A 27,840-nucleotide genomic window follows, 5' to 3' on the forward strand; every position below is an offset into this window, starting at 1 on the left:
TTCTATCAGAGCTGCTCTCTGTTTGTGCAAGCCTCTAGTCATATCGATGGCTCTCCATCCTGTCTGCCTCTCCATCCTTTCCTAGCTCAGGTTCACTCCAGTGCCATCCTACATCTGTCTGTGTCTAGAGACAGGTGGCACATCTTCCTTGGCTATCAGGAGAGGAGAGCTTAGAGTTAAAATGCCAACATGTCTGGAAAAGGAAAGTCTGCCTTCTCTCTGACACTTGAGTCACTTTAGGATGGAACAAACTGGCTAGTTGTCAGGGAAACCACCTGGTCGTATCTGTTGTTTTGAAAAAGAACTAAGAGATGACACTGAGACAAAAGGTTCTGTGATGCACAGACTCTTGTGCAAAATGTCGGCATGTTGAATAAGACTATCAGTGCATATCAGTCAATGTTTCAGAGTAGCAGGGTTTTGAATGTGATGTCTGTGGGCACCAGCAGCAATGTTTTTTTGTTGAATGTCTCTTGGTCCCTCTCTTATGTCCAAGTTATAATAAGTATCCCTGGGCTGGCTTGTTCATGTTACTACTTTCATGTCCAGAAGAGGGAGATAAAAGCTCCACGTCGTTGCTTCAACAAAGAGAGAAAATTGGTTTTTGGCCATTAAGAGAGGTTACATTAGGGCAGGATGGTGGGAACGCACTATTGCTGCACTTTGACCTCTGGTTTGTCCACCCATGTGAATTCTAATTATGCATTCTCCCCTTTCTGCAGCCTCCTTTGGAAATTTCTCTTAGCTCATCCCTGGATCCATTTGGCAGCCCGTTCCCTCATCCCCTGTCACAATAACGTCTCTAGGAGCCATGGAAGAGCTGCTGTCTTCAGATATGTGAGCAGAGAATCGAGGAGTGAAAGGCGAGTGAGGACAAGTCTATAGACTACATGCCAACTAGTCTGGATGATTCTCATTCAACACGGCCAATCTGGTTTACAGACACTGAGACAGAGACAAAGCCCCACTCGAGGCTGGGGGTACCCACTGTAACGCAATGATAAGACGAGAGAGATTCTCAGTCCTAGCGACGATGTACGTCTGACACTGATACTGTATGCTTGAGTATAGATCTTTGTGTTTGTTTTCTGCCTTATGTAATTTGGACTGACTGGGCAGTTTCATTTTTTTAATTCAAATAAATCCCTTTAAAGACAGAAACATGTGGGTAATTCCTTATAAAGGAAAAAGTAAAGGACACATCTTGCTCTGCCCTTGAAGCAACACTCCGGAGCCTATTCAAAGTTTCCTTAAATGCATTTGATTAATGCCAGAGGAATTATAATTAATTCCTCACCCACACTGCATTTTCCCTTCAGAACTTCAGGTTTGGAGGCTTTTTTCAGCTGAATGTCATACCCACAATAAATCTTTTTTTGTATTGTTACTCTGCAGTGTGTCAGTGAGAAAGTAGAAATATATATAAAATAATATATATACAGTATGAGTAGAATAACATACACTTTAACCTGTGTATACTGTGTACTGTAGTCTTATTAATGGAATGGATCCAGGGGGCTTATGGACTTAATGTGGTAATCACTGACTGTTGATATGTTTGATGAAGCAATAATTTAAATGGTAATAGGTGAAGAGGGTGTCTGAGATAAGTATTATTAATCTTTTCTTTATTAGTCCTTTCTTGTGGAGATGGGGGGGGGTCTGCTGAGGGAAATGTAAAACACCTTGGCTGTTACAGTGGCGTTAGCTTTAGCAGTGATGCTTCATGTGTGCTGCTGTACGTTGTCCTAAAGAACAGGACAAGCCTCTGTTGCTTTCCGTCTTTTTTCAGCCACTGCTGTGACTCTGTAACTTCAAATCCCCAGAAATTAGGCTGCCCCGTGGTTCAGTCTGTCATTACAGGCAGCAGCAGACAGCTTTTTTTGTGTTATTTATGATGATGGTTAAGTCACAGAAATAAAGAAGTAAACAAACTTCCAAATCCTTCCCACCCAACATCCTTCCATCTTCGACAAGCAGTCTTTGGGTAATGTGAGTTATTGACTGTTAAAAGGGAACAAAACACCACATTGTGTTATTTTTAGATGACCTGATGTACTGTAAATACTGACACTCCAGTTTACTTTGATTGATGATTGACTGTTTGAAATGTAAAAAAATATTTATCTGCTTTACAGGCACAAAGGCATACTGTATGGAATATATGATGAAAGCTGTGTTTTTTGAATAAACTAATTGAGACAAAGTGTTTGTCCTGATGGTCACATTATGATGAGGGCTTGTACTTTCTAAGGTTTTCAGGTCAGCAGAAGTCATGTTAGGGATGGTATCCAGTGCTTGAAGTTTCGTTTTCTCATTCTTTTTACAGCACAGGATCCTAAAATTAATTAAAAAGGAAAATAAAAGGAAAATATGGGCCTCAAGGCTATACTTTCTGACCTGTCATTCAGGGTTCATGAGTCATTTTTTTATTATTATTATAACCCTGCTATACCACTGCGCCACTGTTGTCCCCCAGAGTCATGACTCTTAACTCTGTGAATGCAAAACAGCCTTGCCTGCCTACACACACACACACACATAGACACACTGGGATCCAATTACTGAGAGACATGAAGCATCTCACCTGTTAATAACAGGATACATGTATGATAAACATTTTCAGTGAACAGCAGCCTCCTCAACCTTGACAGTGAATGAATCTGTGGAGCAGATGGTTGGATGATGCAGTTAATTGGGCGCTGTTTACTCTTATAGGCGTCCTTTCTTTCTCTGTGACATTTGGAAATATGAGATCCCTTTCTGACAGTCTGTCTTTGGTGATTATTCGTTGAAACGCCACAATGCTGAAGCTTTTCGTCTGGCTTGTTTATGTGTTCTTGACTTTGATCAGCTGGATCTCGGCCCTCGCTGATATTGAACGAGAAACGCTCTGTCCTCTCTCATCAGCTGCCATCGGGAAGCCCTTTAACAGCTGCTTCAGTTAACGTCACTTTATGGCATAAACAGCTGAAGACTGTAATTTTTCTGGCAAGCGTCCCAACTGCTAATATCCACTACAAAGTATGAAAAAAAGTGCATGCGTGCTCCCGCAACTTCAAAAGATAAGGTCAAAAGATAAATAACACAATCAACTGCTGGATTGACTCTTCAAGAGCTTTAAAGTGCGCAGACTACTCCACCTGGCCAGTTTTTAAAACCATTAAGTAGCCTTTTGCTCGCTCAGCAGAGGGAGAGTGGGAACATAAATCACTGCCACTGGCTGGAGGAATTAATCATGGGTCAAACGAGGCCCTGTGTGAACTATTCATCAGCAGTCATTAAGGAAAGCAGGAAGCAGATTGAACTTTTATCATTCTGCACATACCTGCAGAAGACTGACAGCTATCAGAAGTGAAACAAAGAAGAAGAGCGCCTGTTTGACTCTATGCCAACACACAGCAGTCAAAGGGACAAGGATGCTGCCATGTTTCCACACAGAGAAGAAACTGCATCACCACACTGCCCCCTTGTGGAAGATAAGTGTAGACAAACCTGTAAATACTTTTTTCCCCAACCATACAATTAGGGATAGATGAGTTATAGAGACCTTTTCTGGAATCAGCAGGTGAACAATACCAAGATCAGACAATAACACTGCAACCAGGCTTTTCTTCTTCTTCTTCAAACGAGGCGATCTTACTACACAAATGTTAAGATTTTACTGCTTGTTTCTAAATCTTCCAAAGGTCAGCCTGCCTGTCTGCATGACTTACTAACTCCCTAGGAGCAATATCATCTGAGATCCACCACTAATGTTTCCTAAATGTCAATAAAGGGGACTGAGCTGTAGCCATTTAAACCTATGGAACTCCATGCTTTGAGATTTTAGGTTCACTTTTGTCTTGATTTGGTGTATTTTAAAGATAAATGTATGTTCATTTTGTTTTGTGTTCATACTGCTTCAATTAATGACTTATCCTCTTTCTAAATATTTATATAAAACAAAAATATCGTGCAATGTTTTTGAATATTTTGCCTCATTAGTGATATTTTTGCGTGATTTTTTCACAGTATAAAGGGGGGAATATGAGTCTCTGCTGCCCTCTGCTGGCAAAACTGAAAATGTTCTTACACATAAATTGCATCATGGTTTCAAATGATTTCCACTTACAGGGAAATATTAGGTCATGATGACTGGCACCAATCAAACACCAAAGAGAGCCCCTCTGTTGTTGTTGTTGTTTTTATTTTTTCTTCCAGAAACTGAGTGAGGTGCCAATGATGCCATGAATGATTCATTTAGAGAGCTGTGATATGAGGAAATATGTGTGCTCACACCATATGTGAAACATTTATTATTAGCTGGGTTAAATTTGAGGAGGAGGGGAAGGGGGGGACTGAAGCCTGTAGCCAGCATGCTGCTATACAGCAATTAAAGATTCAATATTGCACTGACAGCAGCAGGAGCTGTTTATAGCTGCCATTAGGATTAATAGCTAATGCCTGGATATTGACCTTGAATTTTAGGACTGCATTGATCATTGGCAGCTTTTATGTAGAGTTTTTTTGGAAGAAAGAAGAAAAAAAATTGGGCATACTTGTTATTCCAGTGGTTATTGGAGTGTCTGACTACCAGCACCGGCCTATGACAACCAGAACAGCAGCAGCAGCAGCAGCCCACTGGAATCTTGTCTGTGTGATCTGCTGCTATGAACTGGAGGGAAGACTATAGATTCAAATACTTAGCGAAGGTTGATATAAGGAATTCAAGCCCTGACCATTTTTTTTGTCTGTCGTCAGGAAGGAGCGCCGTTACGTCGGGTTGCACGATCAGCCGGTATTGCAGCGACTTTATTAGCCTGAAAGCCCACTACTATTATTCTGCTGGAAATAGATAATAATAACGCGAGAGTTTGCAAGTTGCCTCAAGACTCTAGTTGCAACTGTCAAAGGTGGAGTGGATACGCGCATGACCCAACACACATTACTGTAATACTGTACACGGCCGCGGAGATAATATCCGTATAAAAAAAACGAAATAATCCCGAGGTAAGGAGCCGAGGAGTGTACCAGAACCGACGGGGATTTGGCCTTTCTGCTTATTTTCCTTCGCTTCGTTTCCTTTTACTCTAACCAGCAGTCTCGCAGACGTCGAAATTACTGCACTAAACATATTTTTGTGCCTCCCTTTAGCTCCAGCCAGCGCAAGGATTTTTTTTTACTCCTCCTTCGTAATAAAGTCGCCATTTTGCTTCACTGCCTATATAAACCATCCCGTATTCTAATATTTTTCCTCAAGGAGCCGGGGACCTGCCTTTCTTTCCGGGCTATTTGTGACATTTCTGGAGTGTTTAAGGAGAAGAGCTTGGAGAAGTGCCTCGTGGTATACATATTAATGCAGGAACCGAGGGGGGCAAGGCAATCGGGAACTGGAAATACGGGGAAAGTATCCTGGCTTTCTTTTCATGTGCACACGACATTGTAATTTATCTGCTCCTGCGCTGCTCTTTTATTTTGTGGCTTCCCGTCGTCCACCTGGTCTGCGGAGTGGAAGGGGGGGACAGGACGACGAGGTGACGGCTGTCCGCTTCCTTCCATCCAGGCCCCCCCAAACCTCAGTCTGACCGGTCCTTGACGCACGGCAGGTGTGATTGCCATGTAACAGAACATTGGTGGGAAAAAACGCCCACTTTAGGTGCCTGAATCCTCCTGACCCCACGCCCCCCCCCCCAACCACCACCCCTCCTTCTCCCACCCCCCCCTCCCTCACGTGGGTGACCCGGGGCCACCCGGCCCTGTGGTGCTGCTGGGTGACTGTCCGACTGTTGAGGTAGGTGCGGTCAGAATAAAGTGGAACACTGTGTTATGTTTGTTTTGTTTGTTTATTTCCTGTGTTGTAGTTGACAAACACGTGTGGGGCTAAAATACTTCTTTCCAGGTTGGTTTGTCAGCAGATTGGATGAGGAGATGTGAGTGGGTGTCACCAGGTTGTGTTGTGTCTGGTTTAATGTATGGTACTAAAGTTACTGTACTTGTAGAATTGAGATTTTATGAAAACACCAGCTGCACAGATTAGCAGCCAATAAGTCTGCTCAGTTTTCAGGAAGTGAAATTTAAAAGTAGAGATATGAGCATGTCTGTTATTTTTAGGTAGCTGGCTGCTTCTGTGATCTCCTTTTCACACATCACACAGGAACAGGAAGACACTAGTGTTGATGTTTGCACACTTGCATCCTGCAGCATGCCTGTTAACATTCTGACCTCAAAACAAGCATAGGCTACTGTCAGCATGCTATCACTACCATAGATGAGCCGTCATTGCTCAGTATACCACACTGAGCCATGATGGGTTGCCATGTAAACAGACACTGAGTGGCCCCCACTGAGTGACCCTTTGTGTGCTGTTGCAACTCATTAGGAGAGTGACATCAATGTGTGCTAAGAGAAAGCATGTTGGATCCTAATCAGTACCACTTAGCATAATTAGCAATTGTCAGTATCCATTCATTAGATTGACCTATATGCTGGTGGGGATTGAGGGGTTCAGCACAGAGAAACAGGATTTAATGTATAAATGTAGGCTTACTGTGATGGTGATGATGATGATGATGATGACACAGAATTCCTAAGGGATTGATGGACGATAGTGTGGATTAACCCTCACTCCTATAGCAGAGAACTTTGCTCCTGATCATGTGACCTGATCGAGACATGCACCGCTGCTGGTTCCTATAAAGCTCCGTGTCCCCTGCTTTTCTTTGACCTCACCTTTCGTCTAATGGGTGCAACATGAAGTTAGTGTGTAAGTGGGAGTATTGATTTTGAAATGAAACATGGAAGGTCGCACCCTCATTACCACTCCAGATGATGTGTGTGCCTCCACTCAGATAACCTTCAGACTAATAGCAACAATGAAGACCCTGCATTATAGAACAAGGAGACACCATCATCATCATCATCATCACAGGCTATTGATGTAGTGGGCTTTTCTAATAATGTTTTGACAAGCAATGGAACTGGATTAATGAGCAGCAGAAAGCATCCAGACGTTGCCTTCAGCTACCTCACTCTCTTGTGTGTTTCTACCCTCCTCCTCCTCCTCCTCCTCTTAACGTTACAGGCATGGAGAGCCCAAGTGGCCCCAGGCTTGGGAAGCTGTCCTCATCAGGGCTGCCAAGAGGCCGAAACCCCAAGCATGGACATCCCCAGGAGCTTGTTAGAATGCCGCCGGGCCCTGAAAACAACAACAAACACAGTGAGTGACGAGCTTCTACACTTTGAATAATGAAAACAGGGGCAACTTGTTGCCATGACCCAGGTTTGCTCCTAGCTTGCATACAGCATGACATACTAACACATATAGGACAATTGCATTTGTGTTTCTGCACATTTGTCTTTATGTTCCACTGGTGGGAGTTGGAGTTTTGTTTCTCCATGATTTGATTAACATACCATGCATTTAAGGGTCTCTGCAGCTTTTTTTTGAATGGATTATATTTTATTAGGAATCAATGGTTCCAGCCTGGATGTAATTCTACCCATCTCAGCACCACAGAAGGGCCTGGAAACTACAACTTTTTTTTTTCCCTGAGCCTGCCGTACAGTGAGAAAACCAAACAAACAAGCATTGCCAAGCACTGACATGAGTGAAACCCCAAGCCATCTGGATGGAGATGGAAGATTTAGGAAAGAGAGAGCCAGACTGGGGAATTATTTTTCAATCCAATAACCAGCAAATCATCAGGACTTTGTTAATAGCGTCAGGCATGCTTGGAAAACTGGGGCTGTTCTAATATGACCCAGTTGTTTTGGTTGCTACAAAATAGCCTCTCGTTCCCAGACGCACAAAGCACCGACACAATACTAGGTGCTTCAGTTTGTTTTCTTTCTGCGTGATTATTCAGCCCTGCGGGCCGGATTTTCATGCCTGTGTGGGTGCGTGCATGTGTGTGTGTGTGTGTGCACTTGATTGTTGTGGACATTAATACAAAGCTTGTTTTGCAAGACAGAGCTGAGAGTGCAGAACAACATGGAGAACACAGAGGCAAAGTCACTTCATGATAGTTTGCAGTTCATGTTTGCTCTCCATCTTCTGTCACAGGCTGCCAGCTGATGTGCTGGTTTTGCTCTTGAAGTATTTATTGTAGCTGAAGAAAGCAAGTGTATTTGAATGGCAGGTTTTTCTCAGCAGCCTGTTAATGCCTCATGTTTTATAGATTTCCTTACACTTTATTACTCAATAAACAAGATGAGTTTATAAATCAGTTGGGGGTGGGCCCTGATCGTTTTGAGACTGTAGACTGAGAGAAGCACCGTTGGCTTTAGTTCACTAATGAGTAGCTGATGATTGTTGGTCTGTGTGTGTGTGTGTGTGTGCCTGTGGGTGTACATGTGTTGAGGTAATACAATCGCAGGTGATGGATTGGTCCTGGTTTTTATGGGACTTTCTCAGGTAACTTTAGACTCGACGGTTTGGTGTGCCGGTCTGTTTCATTTTCTTTTTGCACAGTTGATCTCCTTTGACTCTCATTAGCTTTTCGGGCGTGCTAGTACAGTAATTACATCAGTGGTTTTGATACCGCATGTCTGTGTTTCTTGAGAGGATGGTTTAAGGAGAGCTTCTGGCACAGTTTGATTGCACAAGATAAGAATCTACACTAATTATGCTATGTTGTAGTGGAAGAATTGTCTCCTTCGGTAGGAAAGTCTCTCTCATCTTGAGCATTACTTGAGGCCGGCCTTCGCCTTTAAAAATCCTCAGCGGTTAGCTTTACCAGTGGACTGTGTTGGTATATATTCACCAAACACAGTATCTGAGGTGATGTATACTTCACTGGGTAGAAAAAAAATCCACTGACCTAAAGTTCTGTTCATTTATATCAAAATACTGCTCAGACAATGAACTTAAATCTTCTCAAATCTCAGTTTATTACTCAACAGCTTTCTAAAATGATAATGAGAAATGCTACGGTGCTAATAATAATAATGAGGCTGGCGCTAGCTTGTCTGTCTCAGGGGGGCTGTGGGCCTCAGTTTGGGGGAAACAAAGGCATCAATATCTAAGGCTCCCTGTGGAGGTTTTTCAGTACTCAGTCTATGCCCATTGTACACAGTGTGCTGATAACCAGCTACCTCATTATGTGCCCTCATCCCACTGGTTACTTTTCATTTTTCATTCCACGTCCATGGAGTGTCGTGTAGTATGTATTATCAGCTCCCGCTGTCGATCGATAATTGTCTCAGACGGAAACTTTGTGTGATGTAACAAGGAAGAAATCCTGTCTGCCTGGACTGTTATTATAGTACTAGTGGTTTCCTGAATTGCCTCTACGGTTCTACACATGAAAACAAAACCTAAAAGAATGCGTTTGTGTGCTTTACTAGAGTGTTGTGGTTGAGCTGTCACCTTGCCACACCAGGCAGTTCACAGGAAGTAATGTGGTCCATGCTCTGTGTGTTCCTCTTTTTGTTTTTAAGATTATTTTTTCTCTCAACATTTTTTTTCGGATGGAAGCTGCTCTGCACGCTCTGTGATTAAGCCCTTTTCTAGATATGCTAATGCATGTCTTTATGAGTGGAATCTGGCTGTGTGACCATTCTCCTTTGATCAAAAGTTCTGCAATGCCATACATGATCCAAGGACACATTCTCCTCTGGGCATGTGGTGCATAAGGCCAGAGATATTTTTTAACCACACATGATAGTTGCCACACATTTATTTTCTAAGTCTGTTTGAAGCAGTGGTATCGTACAATACAGATGGACGGCAAGTTTTGGAGAAGGAGTCTGCAGTTGTGCCTGACAAATAAACCGCTGTTGAGAGATATGTACTATTTTAGAAATTACTGTGGAAACCTGCACGAATAAATTTGTGACTGTTATGTTCATATGTGAGGATAAATTTGGGAGTGATACGGTGGTGACGGTGTGCAGTCCAACAGACCTCAGACGCCTCAGCTAACTAATTGATTTTGTCAACAAACTGACACCAAAAATTCAAAATGCCCTGAGTCCCCTGTGTGCCATCTAGTGGAGAAAAACATGGTACAATAATAGTTACTGGTGTCAAATTCCTGTTACTTATGTCAGTAGCAGCTTCAATGTGAACAGTACTGAGTGGTGTGAACTGCTATCGTCTATAGTGCATCGGCATTTGAGGAATTATGCCCACAATGTAGCCAGCTGGCAACCCAGTCATGCAGCTTAAAAGCAAATATATTCCCTACTTAAGACAGTGTGCTAGTATCTGTTTTTGTTTATGTTCTCATGTCTCTGCAGTCCTTTACTGTGACTGCAGGACCTTCACATTAGGCTCACATCCACCATCTGCTGACCCTGTGTATTTGCCTCAGCATCTGAATCTCACTTTCCCTCCCGATCCGCTGCTTTCTCTTTTGTTGTACAATGCTTCACACATATCTGTGATCCTTTCTGTTTTTTTCTCCATCTTTTCTTGTGTTGCTCATTATGCAGCATTATCAGCATTACCTCACTATTCCTGCCACCTTCCAATCCATCCCCTTCTTCACCTTATTCCTACCTTCCCCCACTACTCATCCTCACTCTTTTCACGTCTCATACTTTTTTTTATTTTTTTCTAGCTCCCGCCTGCAAATGCTTTGAGTCTGCGTATAATGGTGAAATACCAAAAGAAAAAAAAATCAATACAGAGCTATAGATTTGGAAAATGTTTGTTTTGGTTTGGGATTGAGTTCTGGCGCTTTTCTCAGAATGATGCTGCATCCAGTTTTAAGGAGAGTCCTTTGTCATCTTTGTCACACCTTTATTTGGCAGACTTGAGGATGGCAGATGAGAAGGAGTACAGGGAAATGGGAGAGGAGAGAGATTGAGTTGGTGAGTCATTGTCCATAAGGAGGGCACTGCAAACAGTCTGGAGCAGACATTGTCTGTCTGGCTATGTATGTTGCGTAAACACAGGCATTTTTTTTTCATGTGGACTTGTATGTGTGGCGCAACAGTTGTTAATGATATATATATTCCCTTAGTCGCCTGTTAGAAAACTATTTGTCTGCTCAGCTTTCAGTTCTGCACCATCTCCTAGGAATTCATTGGCCACAAACAGTATGCTGCCAGTTGTTGTCAATGGATGTCACTAAACACACTGTTGGTTGTTGGCCAAACTGGCTTCAGGGAATGCATTAGGTTTCCAATATTATGATGCATGCCATTGATGTGGAAGGTTTTAAAATCAATGCAGGTCTGAGGAAGCTGTCGAGGTACGATGAGTCACCAGATTATGTAGCAAGAATCTCGAGCTCGAGCTCCTTTCTTTGATTTGGCTGCTTCACGTGTGGTTTAGTGGTGGCAGTAAACTGATAGCCTGCCACAAGGCTGTGTGGTGAGACCTAAGCTCATACACAAAAGTGTATATGGCAGCTGAGGCCACTGAGTGCAAGGAAAAGTGTTTTTCATTAGGATATTCATTTTCTCACACAAGTAACTTGTTTAAAACTTATGATGTAAGAAAGCCTCATGAAACTAAGACTAGTGCAAATCTAGGGATGAATTTTAATAGAGTTACTGTTGCAACTGCTTGAACTGGGAGCAAACCAAAGCTACAGTGGATTACAAGCCCATTGTATGGTACAAACTGGTATCACACAAAGTTATGGACTAGAGTCACTAGTGTCTTTTCAACAAATAAATTTAAAAACACACTTTGAGTGGCCCTACTCGTTGCAAGCTCTATCATAACCTCATTTTTTTGGCGAAAAGCTCAAAATTTCATAGCAATTCCAACAGATTGAGGTGTTCTTTGGTCTTTAGTCCTAAAATTTTCTGTAACACTGTCAACACATTTCTGCAGATGAATGGCCTTTTCCTTCCAGGTGTTTAATTCGATACATTTACATTTAAGTGTTGTATTATATCACTTAGTATGTACAACAGATTAGCTTAGATGTAGCGACATAAAGAAAGAGGGAGGGCAGAATGAATGACAGAAAGAAAGAGAGGGAAAAAAACCAAAAGACAGAGAGTGAGAAGCAGACTCACTGAGAGAGTCTGGTTTTGTTTCGTTATTCAGTGTCTGGGTAGTAAGGCTGTTCTGGTGCTGCTCCACCTCATTTCTCCTTCTTACTCACTGTCTGGACTCAGGCCCTCCTGGCTGAGAGGATATATGGGGACGTCTTCAAAAGGAGGTGTGTATGATTAAAAGAATGGGTGTTTGAGATTGAAAGAGGCAGACAGTAAAATGTATCAAGATTTAACATGAAAGCATATGGAAATTATTATAAGTAAAATGTGTTTATGCAAGTGGGATAATGTGGTTATGTGAATGTGTAAAAACGCTGTGAAGAGTAAAAATAAAATGAATATAGTGCACTGTGTGTCCAGGTGCATTAGTTTTTTCTTCAGTTTTCTGTCGAGGAAGTAGTGATAGCATGTCTTCTTTCCATGGAGTTTTGTGTAGTGGTGTTTGTATTTGTGTGTTGTCTTTTTAAACTACAGTATGTCTAAAACCTACTGTGCAGACACAGACAAAGGCTCCTGTGTGAGTGTTTGTCAAGGAAAACAAATGGCTGTTGTGTGCGTGCATCTGTGTGTGTGTGTTTGTGGGCAATGTGTGAACCCTTGCACTCAGGGAGAGCAGTTGCAGGCGTAGCTAGGAGAACTCAGAGGTTATTTGAGATCATTAGACAGCTGCCAGCACTCCTGGGTCTTCTCTTCTCTTCTCTTCTCTTCTCTTCTCTTCTCTTCTCTTCTCTTCTCTTCTCTTCTCTTCTCTTCTCTTCTCTTCTCTTCTCTTCTCTTCTCTTCTCTTCTCTTCTCTTCTCTTCTCTTCTCTTCTCTTCTCTTCTCTTCTGTCAGAGCAACAGTTGCAGACAGCTGGGAGCGAGTCACACTCTGACATTAGCTGGACAGCTGTTTTACCCCCATGGCCTGTGCCTGATAACTGGGGTTTATTTGACACAATGGGCCTGCTTTGTTTCATACCGAGACAATGCTTGTGATTGCTGGAATGTGTTTGTGCTACCCTTATGCACGAAAGTAAAATAGAGTAAAAGATATGAACACACATTACTGCATGTGCATGGTTCCTCTTAGGCCTGCGGTTTTTATATCACATTTTACAGTAAGTTTTAACAACACGTGCGCTGCCTGTTTGCATTGTAACCTACTGTATGTGGGCCTAATTGTTCTGCTCGCAGTAAAGAGGCCTCTGATAGTGGTAACTAAGACAAGTGGATCTTATTCCCATAGCAACAAGAACATATCTTTCCCAGAAGCTGAATTCATTAATTATGCCTTTCTTTTACAAGACCTTTATTTTCTAAGACAGGAATTAGAATGCATGCTCAATTTCCTCCTCGACACAAGAGCTGCACCGCCAACTGCATCACCTCTCCAGCTGCTACCCAGACAGCTAATAGAGAAATGCTCTGTCGCCTGGAGAATATTAATACACCCATATCCATGCACACACATAACAATCACACACACACACTGGTAATGGTTTTGTATACTTGTTTGTGTAGCGGTCTGCACTTTCATGTACACCTTGTGTCATGAACTATTCCAAAGCACAGCCAGCAATGTTATGTTGTACCTCTTGTTCCATCTTATTCAGCCCTGGCTTATTTTCTTGCTACCTTATTATGGTGGAGTCTGAAGTAAAAGATTACATATAATCCGGCAGCCTATGTTTGTGTCTGTGCTTCTGAGTGAGAAACAAAAAGAAGACAAATGAGGGAAGAAAGGGAGAGTATACGGTGCAATAACAAAGGGAAATGAGAAGGGGAGGTCGTGGAGGTCAGTGCTTCTTATGCACATTAACATCACAGACATAGATAGATGTATTTTGGGAGAAAGGCTGTTCTTTTGCAAACATGATCTGCTTTTGTACGAGCAGCGATGGCAGTACAGTAAGTCAATTCATTTATTTGATGAAAAATTATTCAACCGTTTTTTTTTTTATAATCCTAGTAGGCACACAGAGTGCTCTGATCCAGTATTGGGAGCTGCCACAAATATGCAGCATGATGAGTATGTGCATCCTGAATCTGCTTGTCAATGAGTTTGTTGGAGAAGAAAGCACTTGGCAGACACTGTGTTAGGACAGGGCGACATGGCAAAAAATATGGGATGGTAGTTCATTATGATATCCAGACCACTTCCTTTCACTTTTGCTTTCTTCGCCTGAGGCTCACACACAAATGAGTGCATGCTTTTTCCGTGTATTCCGTGTTCCGTTATTCTTTCCTGCAGCTGTGTGACAGTTTCCTACTTCATCAGTAATCATTGTTATTTCAAATTTTATTGCAAACTGAATTTGATATAATTTTATCAGCCAGCCCCACATTGTTGTTTTACTCTGATTGAGTAAGTGAAACTGTTCCAAAGAAAAGACCACAGCTGCATTCCACTTCATAAAAAAAAAGGACTGTCATCTCTACTTGGAGTAGTTTTCTTTGACATTTCCTAGATTGGATATGACTGAAAAGACTCTAGCAGCATCTCTGTCTCCACCTTTGCCTGTGTCTGCTGCTGCTATCTCCTCTATCTGGCACATGTAAAGATGTATCATTCTGAAGAGCAGAGTACAGCTACCTGCAGCACTGTCATTCAGTATTATGCTTGGTCAGAGTCATCCGCCTCTGCAGTTCTATTCTCTCCCTCAACATCCTTTGCTTTTCTTCGTTTCCTTTGTCACCACCCTCCCCTTCTTTTACATGCATACACTCATCCTCAGCTCTCTCTCCGTCTTTCCTCAAGTAGCAGTGAATAGAAGCAGTAGTGTGCAGGGCTGATTGTGCAAAGGTCTAATTGTAGCTGAGCAGTAATGAGCCAGTGGAACCACAGAGAAAGACAGGGCAAGGGTGTGGGCAGAGAAAAGGGAAGGAAAGTGAGAAAGATAGGCATGGGCTGAGAAAGGAGGGAAGCAGGAATGTGAAGGATGAAAGAAGGGAGCAATAGAGAGAGCAGGAAGAGCTGAGGCGGTCGGTCTGCAGTCTGCTGTGTCAGAGGTTCACGCAGGCTCCAGCGATTTATAGCTGATCTATTTGGCTCAACACAAGGCCTTTGCCCGCACTGCCTTCTCTTTCTCTTACTCCCTCACTCACACATTCATTCATGTAAACGCACATAACATGCAAACATTTGAAAAATGGTCACTATTAAACCAGTGTTGTGGTTGTTGTGGCATTTGTTTTCATATCCATATTTTGTTTAAATATGATATAAGAAGATATCCTTTAAAGGTAGGGTAGGAGATTTCATTCTGATGCCCTTTTTGTTAAATTAGTATAACTTCTCTTTACAATCCGATAGCAACCAATTAGTTCGGCAGTTTCTCTTTAAAACGAAGAATACTAATCATATGTGGTAGCTATAAAACACTAAAAACATCAGCCAATCCTGCGAGGCGCACCTGCGCAGAGTATTGGCTGGTTGTCACTCTCTTCCTGCTCTGCGTGCACCAGAGAGGTACGTGCATGATGGCCGAAGTCACAGACTGGTTGGGAGGCATGGCTTCGGGGTGAGCTCTGAGAGAAAGGGGCGTGTGTTTTCTTTCAAAATCTGGCTGACTCTGAGTTTTCAAAATCTCCTACCCTACCTTATAGTTAATAGTGGAGGATGGAAAAGCTATTGAAGTTGAGGATGTGTGGCTAGAAGTACCTAATCAAACTTGTTTGGACTTAGATCAGGACAGACATTTATATTCTGTCAATATGAAGTGCTGGCTCTAGTCTGTTTCTAACTCTCATTTTTTCCAGGTCCTGTGTGTGATGAGCCAGCAGAGGGGAAGAGGAAAGGCCGTCCTAAAGCAGAAGTACAGGAACTGAGAAGCATCCCTGTGAGTGTTTTTCTTTAAAAAGGAGTGGGTGCTTGAAATGGGCTTCATTTTTCCTGCACAGTAGACAGCTCCCCATAAATATGCACAATATTCAGTCATTTGTAGCGATAAGACCTGCATGCATTCAACTCTGTATTCCTCACCCCTGAGCAGGCCCAAATGATAGTACAATGGAAGGAAGAGTTTAAGCGCCGCTCCAGGGTTAAATGTCCATGTTCAGGCTGCTGGTTAGAGTTTCCCAGCATCTATGGCGTCAAGTACCACTATCAACGCTGCCAGGGGGTGAGTCATTAGCCTCTGCTCTTTCCTGCTATGTGGCTATTTCTAAGCTTGAGAGTAGACTGTAAAGTGAGGAACACAGTAAGGAGAACCTTTTAGCGTAGGGCCTCTGGCGTTTCGGAGGAAAAAACTGTTCTCAAGCACAAGTATACAGTGATATTGGCTATACAAAAAAAACTATGATTAATCAAGTTATGAGCAATAGCCACCCACTGTCATCTGATTTTGTGGAAGGCGGGAGCTCAGTCTAAATCCCCTCTCTTTTAATGTCTGTATTCAGGCCACCGTAGCTGAGAAGCTGAGTCACGGCTGTCCCTACTGCGAGGCAGTGTTTGCTACAAAGGTGCGCCTGCAGAAGCACAAGCTGTGGAACCACCCAGACAGAGTCAGTATGGAAGCCAAGGAAGAGAAGTCTACACTTCAAAAGACTGTCAAGTCCAACACTAAGAAAAGGTAAATGGGATTTAGAGCCTTCAAATTCCCACCCATACTGACCCACATCGTGGTGTTAGTAAGGTCACAGTGCTAAAAAGCTGTCCTCCTTGTTAAATTCAGACCCATGGAGAACAGTACCCCCCATCCAGTCTTCTTCAAAGTGAAGAAAACCCACGAGGTATCCACGCCCTCTCAGAATGGCGAGCTGGGTCACCAGAAGAGTGAGAGGAAACAGCACAGCCACAGCAGCCAGCCACAGCAGCAGATCCAGCAGGCTCAGCCCGTCCAGCTGCAGTCCCAGCAATCACAGTCCCAAAGCACATCATCTGATGCAGGGGGGAGTGAGAGCGAGGGGGGCAGCCTTCCCCCTTCTCTCGCTGATGAAGACCCAGAACGAATGAGGCACAGTAAGATTTTTGTAATAGATTCCATATTATCATTATATGGTGCCTACTGTACTGTGTGTGTTTGACCGTTTTTTGCTCTGTGTTTTTTTTTTTCTCTTGAGCCAGGACGGAAGCAGAAAACGCCTAAGAAATTCACTGGAGAACAGCCCTCTATATCTGGAACATTTGGATTGAAAGGTAGAAACGCCTTTATCATAAAATGAAATGTTCACATTAGTCCTAAGATCTGCAATACAATTCATCATCATTACGTTTTTGGTGATCTTTTGAAAAACTGCCTGTAATGGATAAACAACGTTATGGTGAAATCACATTTGGGTGTGATAAATATCAGAAGAGAGATGTTTTTCAGAGCTGTCTGAGTCATCGTTGACTACAGCACATGTCAAGAACCCTATCATTGAGTTAATAATTGAATTCCTGGGAGGACAAATGTGCCGCTGCTGGCTTCTGGGCTTATTGAAAAGAGCTTAACTGCATTGTTTGATTAGTTATGTAAGTGATTGTTAACGCTCCCTGCTGCTACTAATCAATAGTACTGGTCTTTAAACAGTGCTAATGTGGCAACTGTAGAGATGTTTCATATCTGGCTAAACGAATCAGTGACTCACACACATCACACACACACAGCTTTTCCAACCTCGCTCTCTTTTTCCATCTCATTCATATGCTGAAAATGTGACTCATATCACATACACAGGGCTGTAAACTACTCATCATCACTTGTCAAACAAATCTTTAGGAGTTTGCAGGTCTCACTGCTCTCTCTTGCTCCCTTTCAGTCTGTCTGTCATTGATCCACACAGAACAGAACTTCCTTTTTCATTTAACGTTTGTATCAAATTTCTCTTTTTAGTGTGTTTTTCTTGTTCAGGATTGTCCTACATCTGTCTGTCTTTGCTTGTACCTCTCACCTTACCTTGAATGCTTTGTGAAAGAGACTCAGTTACTCCAATGAACGTGTGTCTGTGTATGCACATGTGTGTTGCAGGTATGACGAAGGTGGAGGAGAAGCTAAAGGCGGGCCGTGCAAAGAGAACAGAGGGGAGTGGATTCAGTGAAGAGCCTCAGCGAAGATCTGCTTCAAGTCAGTCGTCCAAAAAAGACTCCACCCCAGCAGGTGAACACATAGATCATCTTTATGAATAAATCCATGGATGGATGAGAACTTTGCTTAACCTTAAATGAGATATACATACAGTGCATATGTTGAGATAATGGCTGACAGCAAAGTAGAGGACCTCTTGAAATGAAAGAAAGAAGAAATAAAGAGTAGTGATAATACTGCGCCCTCTTCGTCTCTTAGGTACTGTTACTGACACTCAATGGCAGCGAACGATCTCAGAGCGAGGTGAGGTGGTGTGTCCCACCTGCTCCATTGTGACCAGAAAAACAATCCATGGCCTCAAGAAACACATGGAGATCTGCCAGAAGGTCAGTGGGCGATGCAGTTCTGCAACACCACAATGTTAGACTAGTTAATGCCAAGACCTTCATTCAAGCTTACTTTCACTGGATGAGTCATCCTCCTGAAAAATAGATGTCCTAAAAAAACTTCTTCTCAGCTGTGAATGTTGTTCCCATGAAAAGACTTCTATAGCAGGTGATCCCACAACACAATGTCTCAGTAGAATCCATAGATCAGCAAAAAACTGTTTACATAATAACAAAACATAACTGTTATTGTTTTTTTTAAGTATGAAATAAAGCTCTACCAACACAGAGCTGTAATTTCCACAGTGACTGCAGTGTTATTAGATACCTCTCCCAGAGAACCCCATTTTGCAGAGTCTGGGGAGCCTTTACAGTAAAGATATTGATTGGAAAGCTGTACCAATAACATCAAGCTGTATCTCAGTGCAGTAATTTCAACCACTTTTTTTGTGCAATACCCTTATTCATTGTTCCAGATATGAAAGCTAATACCAAATGAATCAGGGGGGAAGAGCAACGTGCAGACACTGTGTTCACACCACATACACAGAAGTAGTAATAAACAGAGTATGGACAGTTAAAGATTATCCAACTACATTATATTGAGCTTTTTCAGTGGATGAACCAGGCAGTGTGATGCGGCAGCCTGGATCCTCAGAGAGCCATGCTCCTACAGCCATTTTAATAGCTCCTTAGCCCAGTGGCCTGTGTGACTCTATTAAAGTGACAGTCTGCCATTAAGCAATGACAGAATCGCCACATTACCACTGGGTCACTCACCATCAAAACACCTCTGTCTTCAAATCAATACTCAGGCGAGGAGAGAAGTCCATGACAGCGAACACTGTGTTAAATTGACTTTTTCAGGTCTCCGAAGATTCTCAGTGTGTCCTTTGTCTTTAACTTTGACCAAAACTTGCACTTATAACAATCTGTTTTAGGTTAGAGGTGAAGTGTTTCTTGATTTACTGTTTGGTCTTCAACCACTACAGCTCCAAGATGCCCTGAAGTGTCAGCAGTGCCAGAAACAGTTCAGGTCCAAGGCCGGTCTCAATTACCACACCATGGCTGAACACACCACCAAGGTAGACTTGTAAATCTCGTCATTATATAAGAGTTGTTTTCAGTAATAGCACCCTTTTATGATGTGCCTTTTTTGGCTTCTTTTATCTTCATCATGAGTTTTTATAGCCCAACACAAGTGGTTCGAACAATGCTTCACCTTTTCCGTGTTTTTAACTGCAGAAACCTGTACAGGCACAATCATTCACTAGGACAGCCCATTCAGGGTTTAACTTGTATCATGTGGTAATGTAACAGATCAGTCAATCAGTATCCCTTTGCTCGATCAGTGGTGTAATAGAGCAACAAAGCGTTACCTCGCAGTCAGCCTGCTTGTTTCTATAGTCGGAAAACCCTTTGTCACACTGACCTACTGAACATGGATGACACACACGCCTGCCATGCACTCTTCTATGAACTCTTGCCTAACTGCCAGCTGCTATGCTCTTCTCAACAAATGTGATCTCAGAGTTTGCCAGTGATCATACATTGAATCTAGTCATTGGTGTTCTTGTCCTTGAAATGCTCACGTTTCTGTCTGCAGCTGTCTTAACTCTGACAGCAGAGGGCTTCATTACGATATTATCCTGACACTCCTGCATTAGAGCAGAATGGTACCGCTACGAAGTTTGCTGAATTATTCAGCGCTGCCTGTTTTGAAAGGTATCATGAAATATTCATGAATGTAGGGACAGAAAACCTTGAGATATGTAGCATGTGTGTTTTTGTGTGAGCACATTTTAGTACATGATATAGTGCATGCTTTGCGTGTGTGAGGGTTCTTGTGTGTAGAATTTGCTGGTTTAATGATAGATGACTGTGCCGTCTGTGTCAGCCAAGTTAAACTGTTTAATGCCGCCATTTGTCTTCCGAATGGACCTGTTGTGCCCTGACGTTATTGGCAGCAGTCCAGTCCAGCAGAGCAAAAGACATTAGAACATTATGTGTGTGTTAAAAGCAAGCCACTCAAAGGCTTCAGAAGGTAGTGTTTCTCTATACACTGCTAAACCTTACTATTTTTTTAGACAAATAAAACTTTTCTGACAGAACTAAAGCCATCATGTGTTGACATCTCTAGACTCCAGTAGCTGCTGATTAAAAAATTTTTATTATTTAGTTGTGTCATACTTTCTTTTTTTCGCCAAGAAAACTTTGAAACAGAGAAAATTCTGAGCCACCGAGCAGGAGGAGAAAGCACAGGAGCTTATCTTGTATGTGCATGAGATGTTTGGGCAGATGCATAGCAGATGATAGCGCCCACCTTTTACTCTAAATGGCCCTTCTCTTATTTATGCAGAAATTTAATTATAGATGCAGTTTAAACACTTTTAACAGTAATCATGCAGTTGTTGTGAATAGGGAAAGTATCTGTAAAGGTGCAAACCTGTTTTTTTTCTGCTGTGAAGATGGGCATTTAAACAAAGGCATTGATGACAGATGAGCTTCTCTTGCTTTTGAGCAAGTTGCCACACAAGGAACTGTTTTTGCAATTCAGTTAGACTTTACCATTTAGCCCATGGAGAGGTAATTTTTTGTTTGTACGATGAAATAACATTGCTGTTTTGCACTAAAGTCTTTCATAGACAGTAGTGCTGCTGTGATTGTTTTGTATCATTTGGAATTAGCACTGACCCTGGATCTAGTGTTTTTAGTGTGGCCACATGGCACAGACACAGTGCAGTTTGGGAAAGCACAGCAGGCTGACAGGAAGACAGGGGTCACCCACTGAGATTGACCTTGATGTTGCTACTGCAATGGTGCAGCCCAGTCCCTTCCTTTCTCTCTTTTGTGCTTGCTCTTCTGCACTGTCTTTGATGGAGGCATTATGAATACATGCTGATGTAGTTTCACGGTTTCTTTCCCTGCCGGTGTAAATCACAGACTGGTGGTGTCTGCAGGCACAAGTGAGTGCTATTGAAGTATCCTAGCTTTATCTTTTTTCTTCCTTACTTTAACAGAAAGCTACTGCAGGTTTGTGTGTCATTCATCTCTGTGTGTTAACACACATGAGAAAACACATGAAGGTTGTCCCAATGGGACCCCTCAGAGAGTCCAGACTCTCTCCAGTCCCCTGCACGTCTTTCTTCTCGCTGGCAGCCTTACCATCTGTTGTTCTGGTCTTGGCTGGGGTTTGGCACCAGCTAACACTCGAGTAAAAACACGAGTTTGACAGTTGTCATAAACATGCCTTGAGTAACAGCCTCACCATGAAACCATTTAATGATCCTGGCGTAGTGTGAACGCTAGAGATGGAAAACACATTTTCATCACATTTTTTGAAAAGTCATGAGGGAGTGGGAAGTGTTATGGTGGGACACGCTTATGTGACGGTGTGTTTGTTCCCTCCTCAGCCCTCAGGGAGTGAAGGCCAGACGAGCAACGAGCACGAGGAGAGAGAACGACTGCGCAGAGTGCTCAAACAGATGGGACGAATCAAGTGTCCCACTGAGGTATGCACTTCGTCTTTCTTACTTGGTCCTTTTCTCTTTTCCAGTCTCTCATTCTATACTCTTGCTTTCCTGTGTCCTTCATTTGCATCTCAACTTTCTTTTTTGTCTTTCATGTCACATTTATCTCCCTCATCTGCCAGTTTTGATTTTGTTTCTCCCTCTTCCTCAGGCTCCACTTTTGTGTCTGCCTCCTTTTACCTCTCTCTCTCTCTCTCTCTCTCCTTCCCTCCTTTTCCTTTATGCCTTGTTCTTGACATGTTGCCCAAAACCACATCAACACTCTGCTTCCCATTACTCACACTAGAGTGCAAAAGGCAGAGAGAGGAAGAGAGCTGCAGAATATAGAGTCTCTGCATTGACATGTCCTTACACTGAAAAATGAGCATGTCACGTTTTCTCTTTTTAACATCAGCCACAATATATTGATCAAATGCAGAAATATTGCTCCATTAAATCTAGACTTTGTTCCACTTACCCAGTTTCTTGCTTAATGTGTGTTTTCATTCTGTCTCATTTCTGTCACTGGCGTCACATGATCACAAACATTTTTGTGTACATACACACACAAACACATACACATACACGCACACACACACTGTATGTGCAGGGCTGTTCAGCCCACTTTTCCAGTCTGATGGGATACCAGTATCACCAGAAGCGTTGTGGAAGAGAGATTTCTGACGATGAGAAGCCTGTGTTTCTGTGCCAGCACTGTGGAACCAGCTACCGCTCCAAGGCTGGCAGAGACTACCACATACGCACCGAACACAACTCTCCGGCCATCACGACCACAATGACAGCCACCAACAACAAGGACAATGTCACTGACACCAACAACAACAAGGAGAGGGTAGGTCCATCCTGGAAGTACTGTATATTCTTTAGTCTATATTTTAGTGGATATTATTAAAGTTTTGTCACGTTTTTGACTCAATGACTTCTCCTACTGCCTCTTCAGATCACTGAGGAGTCTCCATCTGGAGGTAGGAGGGAGCACAGCCAGCCTGAGAGGAAAGACTGGCAAGAAAAAGCACCGTCCAGCCAGCCCAAAGAGAAGGACAGAGAAGCTCGGGAGAAGGAGCGGGAAAAAGAAAAGGAGAGGGAACGAGAAAAAGAACAAACAGCACAGATTGAAAGCCAGGGGGAGGACTTCGAAAGGACCCCCAGTGGCAGAGTGAGGCGGAGGTCAGCTCAGGTGGCAGTGTTCCACCTGCAGGAGATAGCAGAGGATGAGCTGGCTAAAGACTGGGGCACCAAGCGACGCATCAAGGACGACCTGGTGCCTGACAGCAAGAGGGTGAGGACGGAGAATGGATCCAGTATGCACACGTGATATATACTCCTAACATGTGGAGATAAACACAGTAGGCATACAGTAAACACATGCATGGTGTAGTGTTGTGTAATATAGACACACACAGCAAAAGAAACCTTCCATTCAAAGGCTTCATACAAAGACCAGGTCTACATGGTATTATCCTCTGTTTTTGCCCTGGTAAATTGTAATGTTCCATAATTACTAATGAAAGTGTTTTCTTTTGTATAGTTAAACTACACTCGCCCAGGGCTTCCCAACTTCACCCCAGAACAATTAGAAACCTGGAAGAACCAAGTCAAGGAGAAGGGCTTCATCTGCTGCACGAATGAAGTAAGAACTCCGACACGTTTACTTTCTGTCTCTGACTAAAACAATTCAAGGAATCTGATTGAGTGTGTTTTCGGTTCCTTTGCACTTTTTCCTAGAACTGTGAAGCGGTCTATTCCAGTGTGTCAGGACTGAAGGCCCATCTTGCCAATTGTAGTCAGGTACAAACCTTTGCCTGCAGCAAAACCACCAACTTCACACAAGATTTCAATATCAATGCATTAGTGCAGTCAGAATGTTAATTTATTGAAGAATCACCTCTTGAAATGTAGAACCTCATTTTTAAGGGGTACCTCAGGGTCCTTTTCATGTTGTCATCATGGTGTCTGTGATGCTCTAGTACATAAAATAACAATACATCCTAATGCTTAGAAAAATTCAGATGTAAAATAAACTAATAGATGAATATACAACTGCAGCAGTCTGAATGTCTGTTGGATGTCTGAACGCAACAGCTGAACAAAAGTGCTGACTGTGCTGTTCTTTGTGTGTGTTACAGGGTGGTGGTGAACTGGGGAAGTACACCTGTCTGATCTGTCAGAAGGAGTTCAGCTCAGAGAGCGGCGTTAAGTACCATATTAGCAAGACACACTCACAGGTGGGTCACTTCACAAGCAACCTTACAGCAATCCTTATTATTTATTTCACTCTAAATAAACTTTGATTAGCATTTGTTTGTATTTCTAGCTGTTCCAGCAGGAATTACTTACTTGTACTTGTGCCTTCTTCAGATTTTGAGTTGATCACTGTGTGTTTTCATCTTAGAACTGGTTCCGTGCAGCAGCCACTCAAGTGGTCTCTAGTAGCAAGAGCAAAGTCTCAGAAAACAATGGGATCAAATCTGAGGTGAGGAACGGTGCCACCACTGGCAAGAAGAGGGGCCGCAAACCTAAAGAGCGCCCCCCTGTGGTTGAATCTCTCCAAACAAAAACTGAAGCACTTACTACTACTCAAAACTCAACCCCTGCAGTGACCCCCTCTGCTGGCCCAGCACAGTCCCCGACCCTGATCTCTGACCCAACGGACAGTGATAATTCAGGCCACAACAGACAGCCCGTCCCCTCCGCCACAAGACGAAGCAAACCCAAGAGGCTGTCACTGTCAGAGTAGCTTTTGCTTTTTGTCAACCCTGGAGCAGCCAAGGAGGATATTTACTGTAATGTTATGCTGAGAAGCTGAAAGACCTTTCTAACTCCACAAGTACTTGGCACTGAGAAGAAAGTCAAATCAACAACTAAGAAGATACCTACAGTCATCAGATCTCGTTTTTAAACCCCACAGTTAATGTGCGTACTGTTGTTAACAATACTCAGAACAGTCTTTTATTTCTCCATTCCACTTTTGTCTTCTTTTAAAGGCTCACATTTCAGTTCCTGTACTCACAGCAGGGGTGTCAGTAGTAATCAAAGATAAAATCCTGACCTTTAATGATTTCATTTTTTTTTAAACAGAGGTAGTATTCCAAATGAATCGAGAATCATTTTCTCTGCAAGATTCATGTTGTGTTTGAGAGGTTTTTAAAAAAAGATAATCTATTAGCATGGTGAAGTCACTTAATGATAGCTAGTGTTTTTACATTTCCTCCACAGATATACTGTACTGTGTACATAAACAATATCTATATCTATATATCTATATACTCAAAGCAATGATGCCATCTGTCATTTTTCAAGCCTGACACGTCCAACTGGATCATACATAAGCAGTCAGAATTTTTTGCAGTGTGTGCTGTAGTGCAATGTTGTTTTGAAATTGTTTTTATTTTTCATTTCTCCCTCTTTTTTTGTTTGTTTTACTTTAGTGTTTATCATAAGCTAACATGTTGGTCAGTTGTTCCCTTCCTTGCAGCTGTCATTTCAGTGATGTTTGTTTTCAAATGACAATGAAAGGAATCTGCTTCGACAACCATTTCACACTGACATTCATTCATCAGAAGAGGGCCCCCCCAAAACTGTTTGTTGTCATCTGTAAGCTATAAGTTGTTTAACTGATTTTAAATTACAAAAAAAACTGCAGCATTCTAAAATATGACTAAATGTTTGGAAGAAGGAAAGTTTTTTTTGTGTGAAGCTTGTTGCACCATTGCAGCACAATCAAATGATGTGACACCATTTTTAAAATGCAGCCATATTTATGGCTACTTGAGGGAAAGAGAGGAGAATGAACGTATCTTTTATAGTGAGGATGAGGATAATAATCTTTTATTAAACAGGAAAAAAAATTGCAGAGAATGAAGATTGAAATGTTTATGAATTAATTCCACACACTCAAAGTTAACACCTTGCACTTTAACCCTTCTCTTGTAATTTTGCACTCCAGGAATATTCAAGCTAACATAGTGGCTGTTGTGATACAGGAGTGGAAATATTTAATGAGGAAAAACTAAATTTGTCTTCATATGAGTAATGGAACAACAGGTGAACGCCTGTATAATTGATTCTCGACAGAAAGCCATAACTGCTCTTGTTGAAAGTTTAAGGCTGCTCTGCCATTTAATATTAGATTAGATATGAAATGTAACATTTCTTTTCAAAACTCAAAGAAAATCTAAAAAATATTTTCACTTGAACATGTTTAAAGTAGATACTTGAATGAATCCACATTAATCCAAATATCTATGGAAAATCCATAGATATTTGATTTATACTTGCAGTTTATGTCCATATGAATTACTTGCTTACTTTAAAAAAAAAAAAAGACAGATCATAAATCTATTTTATATTATATTATGTGTAATACTTAGATAGCAATCTGATAGCTTTGGATAAAATTGTGATGTGAGGATATTCTGGTAAGTTTCTAAGGGTGCTTTTACTTGCCACTCTACCTTAAGGACCTGATACAACTCACATACTAATCTATTCTGCCACGTTCTTACTGGCGAGTCCTCTGAAGTTTTTGCACCAAAATGTCAAATGTCATCATTAAAATAAAGCGTTGATGTCAGCGGAACATTTTTAAGGATTTGAAATTTGCGCGTGTGTCCTTTAAAAGGAGCCATTCCCCATGCTGTGACTTTTTTTATAATGTAAAGCGAAAGGTTCAGTTTGAATTACTCCATCACTAATCAACTGATGGAGTTCATCCAGGTGGGGATGAATACGTCTCAGCTGATGGAGAGGGAAAAAAAGTTAGATGAGCACTGATTGGTCCTTGGACCTTTTTTTTTTTATTTCAATATGAGTTGTCCAGACCTTGTGTGTGTGTGTGTGTGTGTGTGGGTTATAACAGTTAGCACCTTTGTAATGACTGGATGTCAGACATGGTAACACTTTTGTTGAGTGTTATGCTGTGGCACAGAATCAGTTCATCAGCTGCTTGTTACTCGTTTTCATTGATAACGTCACATTGACTGTGTTTACCTGACAAGCTTTGGTGTTGCAATATGATAGTTTAGCACTGCTTTTAACAGTGGGTATTTTATATTTTATCACACCCTTTACTATCTGTCTTCCTACAATGTGGAAAACACATATCTATCCCGCAGTGTGAGCTAACTGCAACATGTTTAGAGAGTTACAGCAATACACCATATTTAGCTGATTTTGTTGGCTTGCTACTATTTTGATATTTGATGTGTCTTCTCAAAATTGTACGGCTTTATTTTCCACTCCCCTTTTTATTTGTTTGCTTTGAAAATGCTTTTTACATATTATGAAATTAAAACAAAACAAAAAAAGTAAGGTTGAGAAACTTTGTAGACCACAAAGAACATTGTAGGCCTGTATGTTGGCATACAATGTTATTTTATTCATTTTTGATGATGCACATAAATTGAGCTTTTTTCAGTACATGATGGCAAACACATTGAGAGAGTCCTTTATTATTATCTATTCAATATGGGACAACAAGGCATATGTATGTGTGTTTGTTTCTGTATTTAGTGCACTTACTATACCATGAAATAGGCTTGAATTAGGAGTGTTGTTGGAGCTTTCTAGTTACCTGGACTGTGTGTGGTGTGACTTTTGTACCTGGGGAAACAGCAGGCTTCAAGCGTCTTCCCTTTGTCAGCAATGTTATTTCCAAAAAAAAAAACCAAGGTTAATCTTTAGAAATCCCCTTTAGACTGCCTAAGAATTTTACCCTTTTATTTGGACAACAGTGGTTTGTTTTGTATGCTACCTAATTCAAAAAGCAGGAAGTGCCATCCGACTGTGTTGTCGGTGAGATGAGAGTTTTAAGAGATGATGTTGTAGCTCTTAACTGTTTATCATATATAGGTAACAGATAAAATGAGACTAATGATGTATTAAATATTTCCATATCTGAAATTAAGCTGTATATTACCTAACAGTGGAGGAATCGACACCTCCTTGGAGTCTGAACGTTACAATTTTTCTCCCGAACTTGTTGTACCTGTGCATT

The 27,840-nt window shown here is 41.9% G+C and overlaps 2 protein-coding genes across 5 annotated transcripts in view; both read left to right on the forward strand.

The window, feature by feature from the left end:
- samd10b (sterile alpha motif domain containing 10b) overlaps positions 1–2,196 on the forward strand; it is a 38,385-nt gene extending 36,189 nt beyond the window's left edge. Inside the window, exon 5 of the mRNA XM_028410384.1 lies at positions 723–2,196. Within this exon, the coding sequence (XP_028266185.1) occupies positions 723–745 (23 nt within the window). The 3' untranslated portion in view covers positions 746–2,196. The remainder of the gene's footprint in view (positions 1–722) is intronic.
- Positions 2,197–4,394: 2,198 nt separating this feature from the next.
- znf512b (zinc finger protein 512B) lies at positions 4,395–27,500 on the forward strand. Of its 4 annotated transcripts, none has more exons than XM_028409953.1 (17): positions 4,395–5,777; positions 7,064–7,198; positions 15,681–15,760; positions 15,914–16,042; positions 16,320–16,492; positions 16,595–16,881; positions 16,987–17,058; positions 17,873–18,001; positions 18,188–18,315; positions 19,308–19,400; positions 21,729–21,827; positions 22,435–22,677; positions 22,786–23,124; positions 23,374–23,475; positions 23,571–23,633; positions 23,972–24,070; positions 24,238–27,500. In XM_028409953.1, exons 2-17 carry the CDS (start codon positions 7,066–7,068, stop codon positions 24,580–24,582), a joined length of 2,514 nt encoding a protein of 837 aa, XP_028265754.1. In that variant the 5' UTR covers positions 4,395–5,777; positions 7,064–7,065; the 3' UTR covers positions 24,583–27,500. The 4 variants fall into 4 exon arrangements, with proteins under 4 accessions (XP_028265754.1, XP_028265753.1, XP_028265755.1 ...); XM_028409952.1 differs by having other exon boundaries at positions 4,395–5,773; XM_028409954.1 differs by having other exon boundaries at positions 4,395–5,773; positions 22,537–22,677.
- The last annotated feature ends 340 nt before the right edge of the window (positions 27,501–27,840 follow it).

This window comes from Parambassis ranga, chromosome 7 (assembly GCF_900634625.1).
Source record: "Parambassis ranga chromosome 7, fParRan2.1, whole genome shotgun sequence".
NCBI classification, from domain to species: domain Eukaryota; kingdom Metazoa; phylum Chordata; class Actinopteri; family Ambassidae; genus Parambassis; species Parambassis ranga.

Coding starts and splice junctions, on each gene's coding strand:
- znf512b (XM_028409953.1), top strand. CDS start 7,066: ATGGAGAGCCCAAGTGGCCCCAGGCTTGGGAAGCTGTCCTCATCAGGG. Junction 15,761..15,913: donor AGGAACTGAGAAGCATCCCT/GTGAGTGTTTTT, acceptor ACCCCTGAGCAG/GCCCAAATGATAGTACAATG. Junction 16,493..16,594: donor AAGTCCAACACTAAGAAAAG/GTAAATGGGATT, acceptor TGTTAAATTCAG/ACCCATGGAGAACAGTACCC.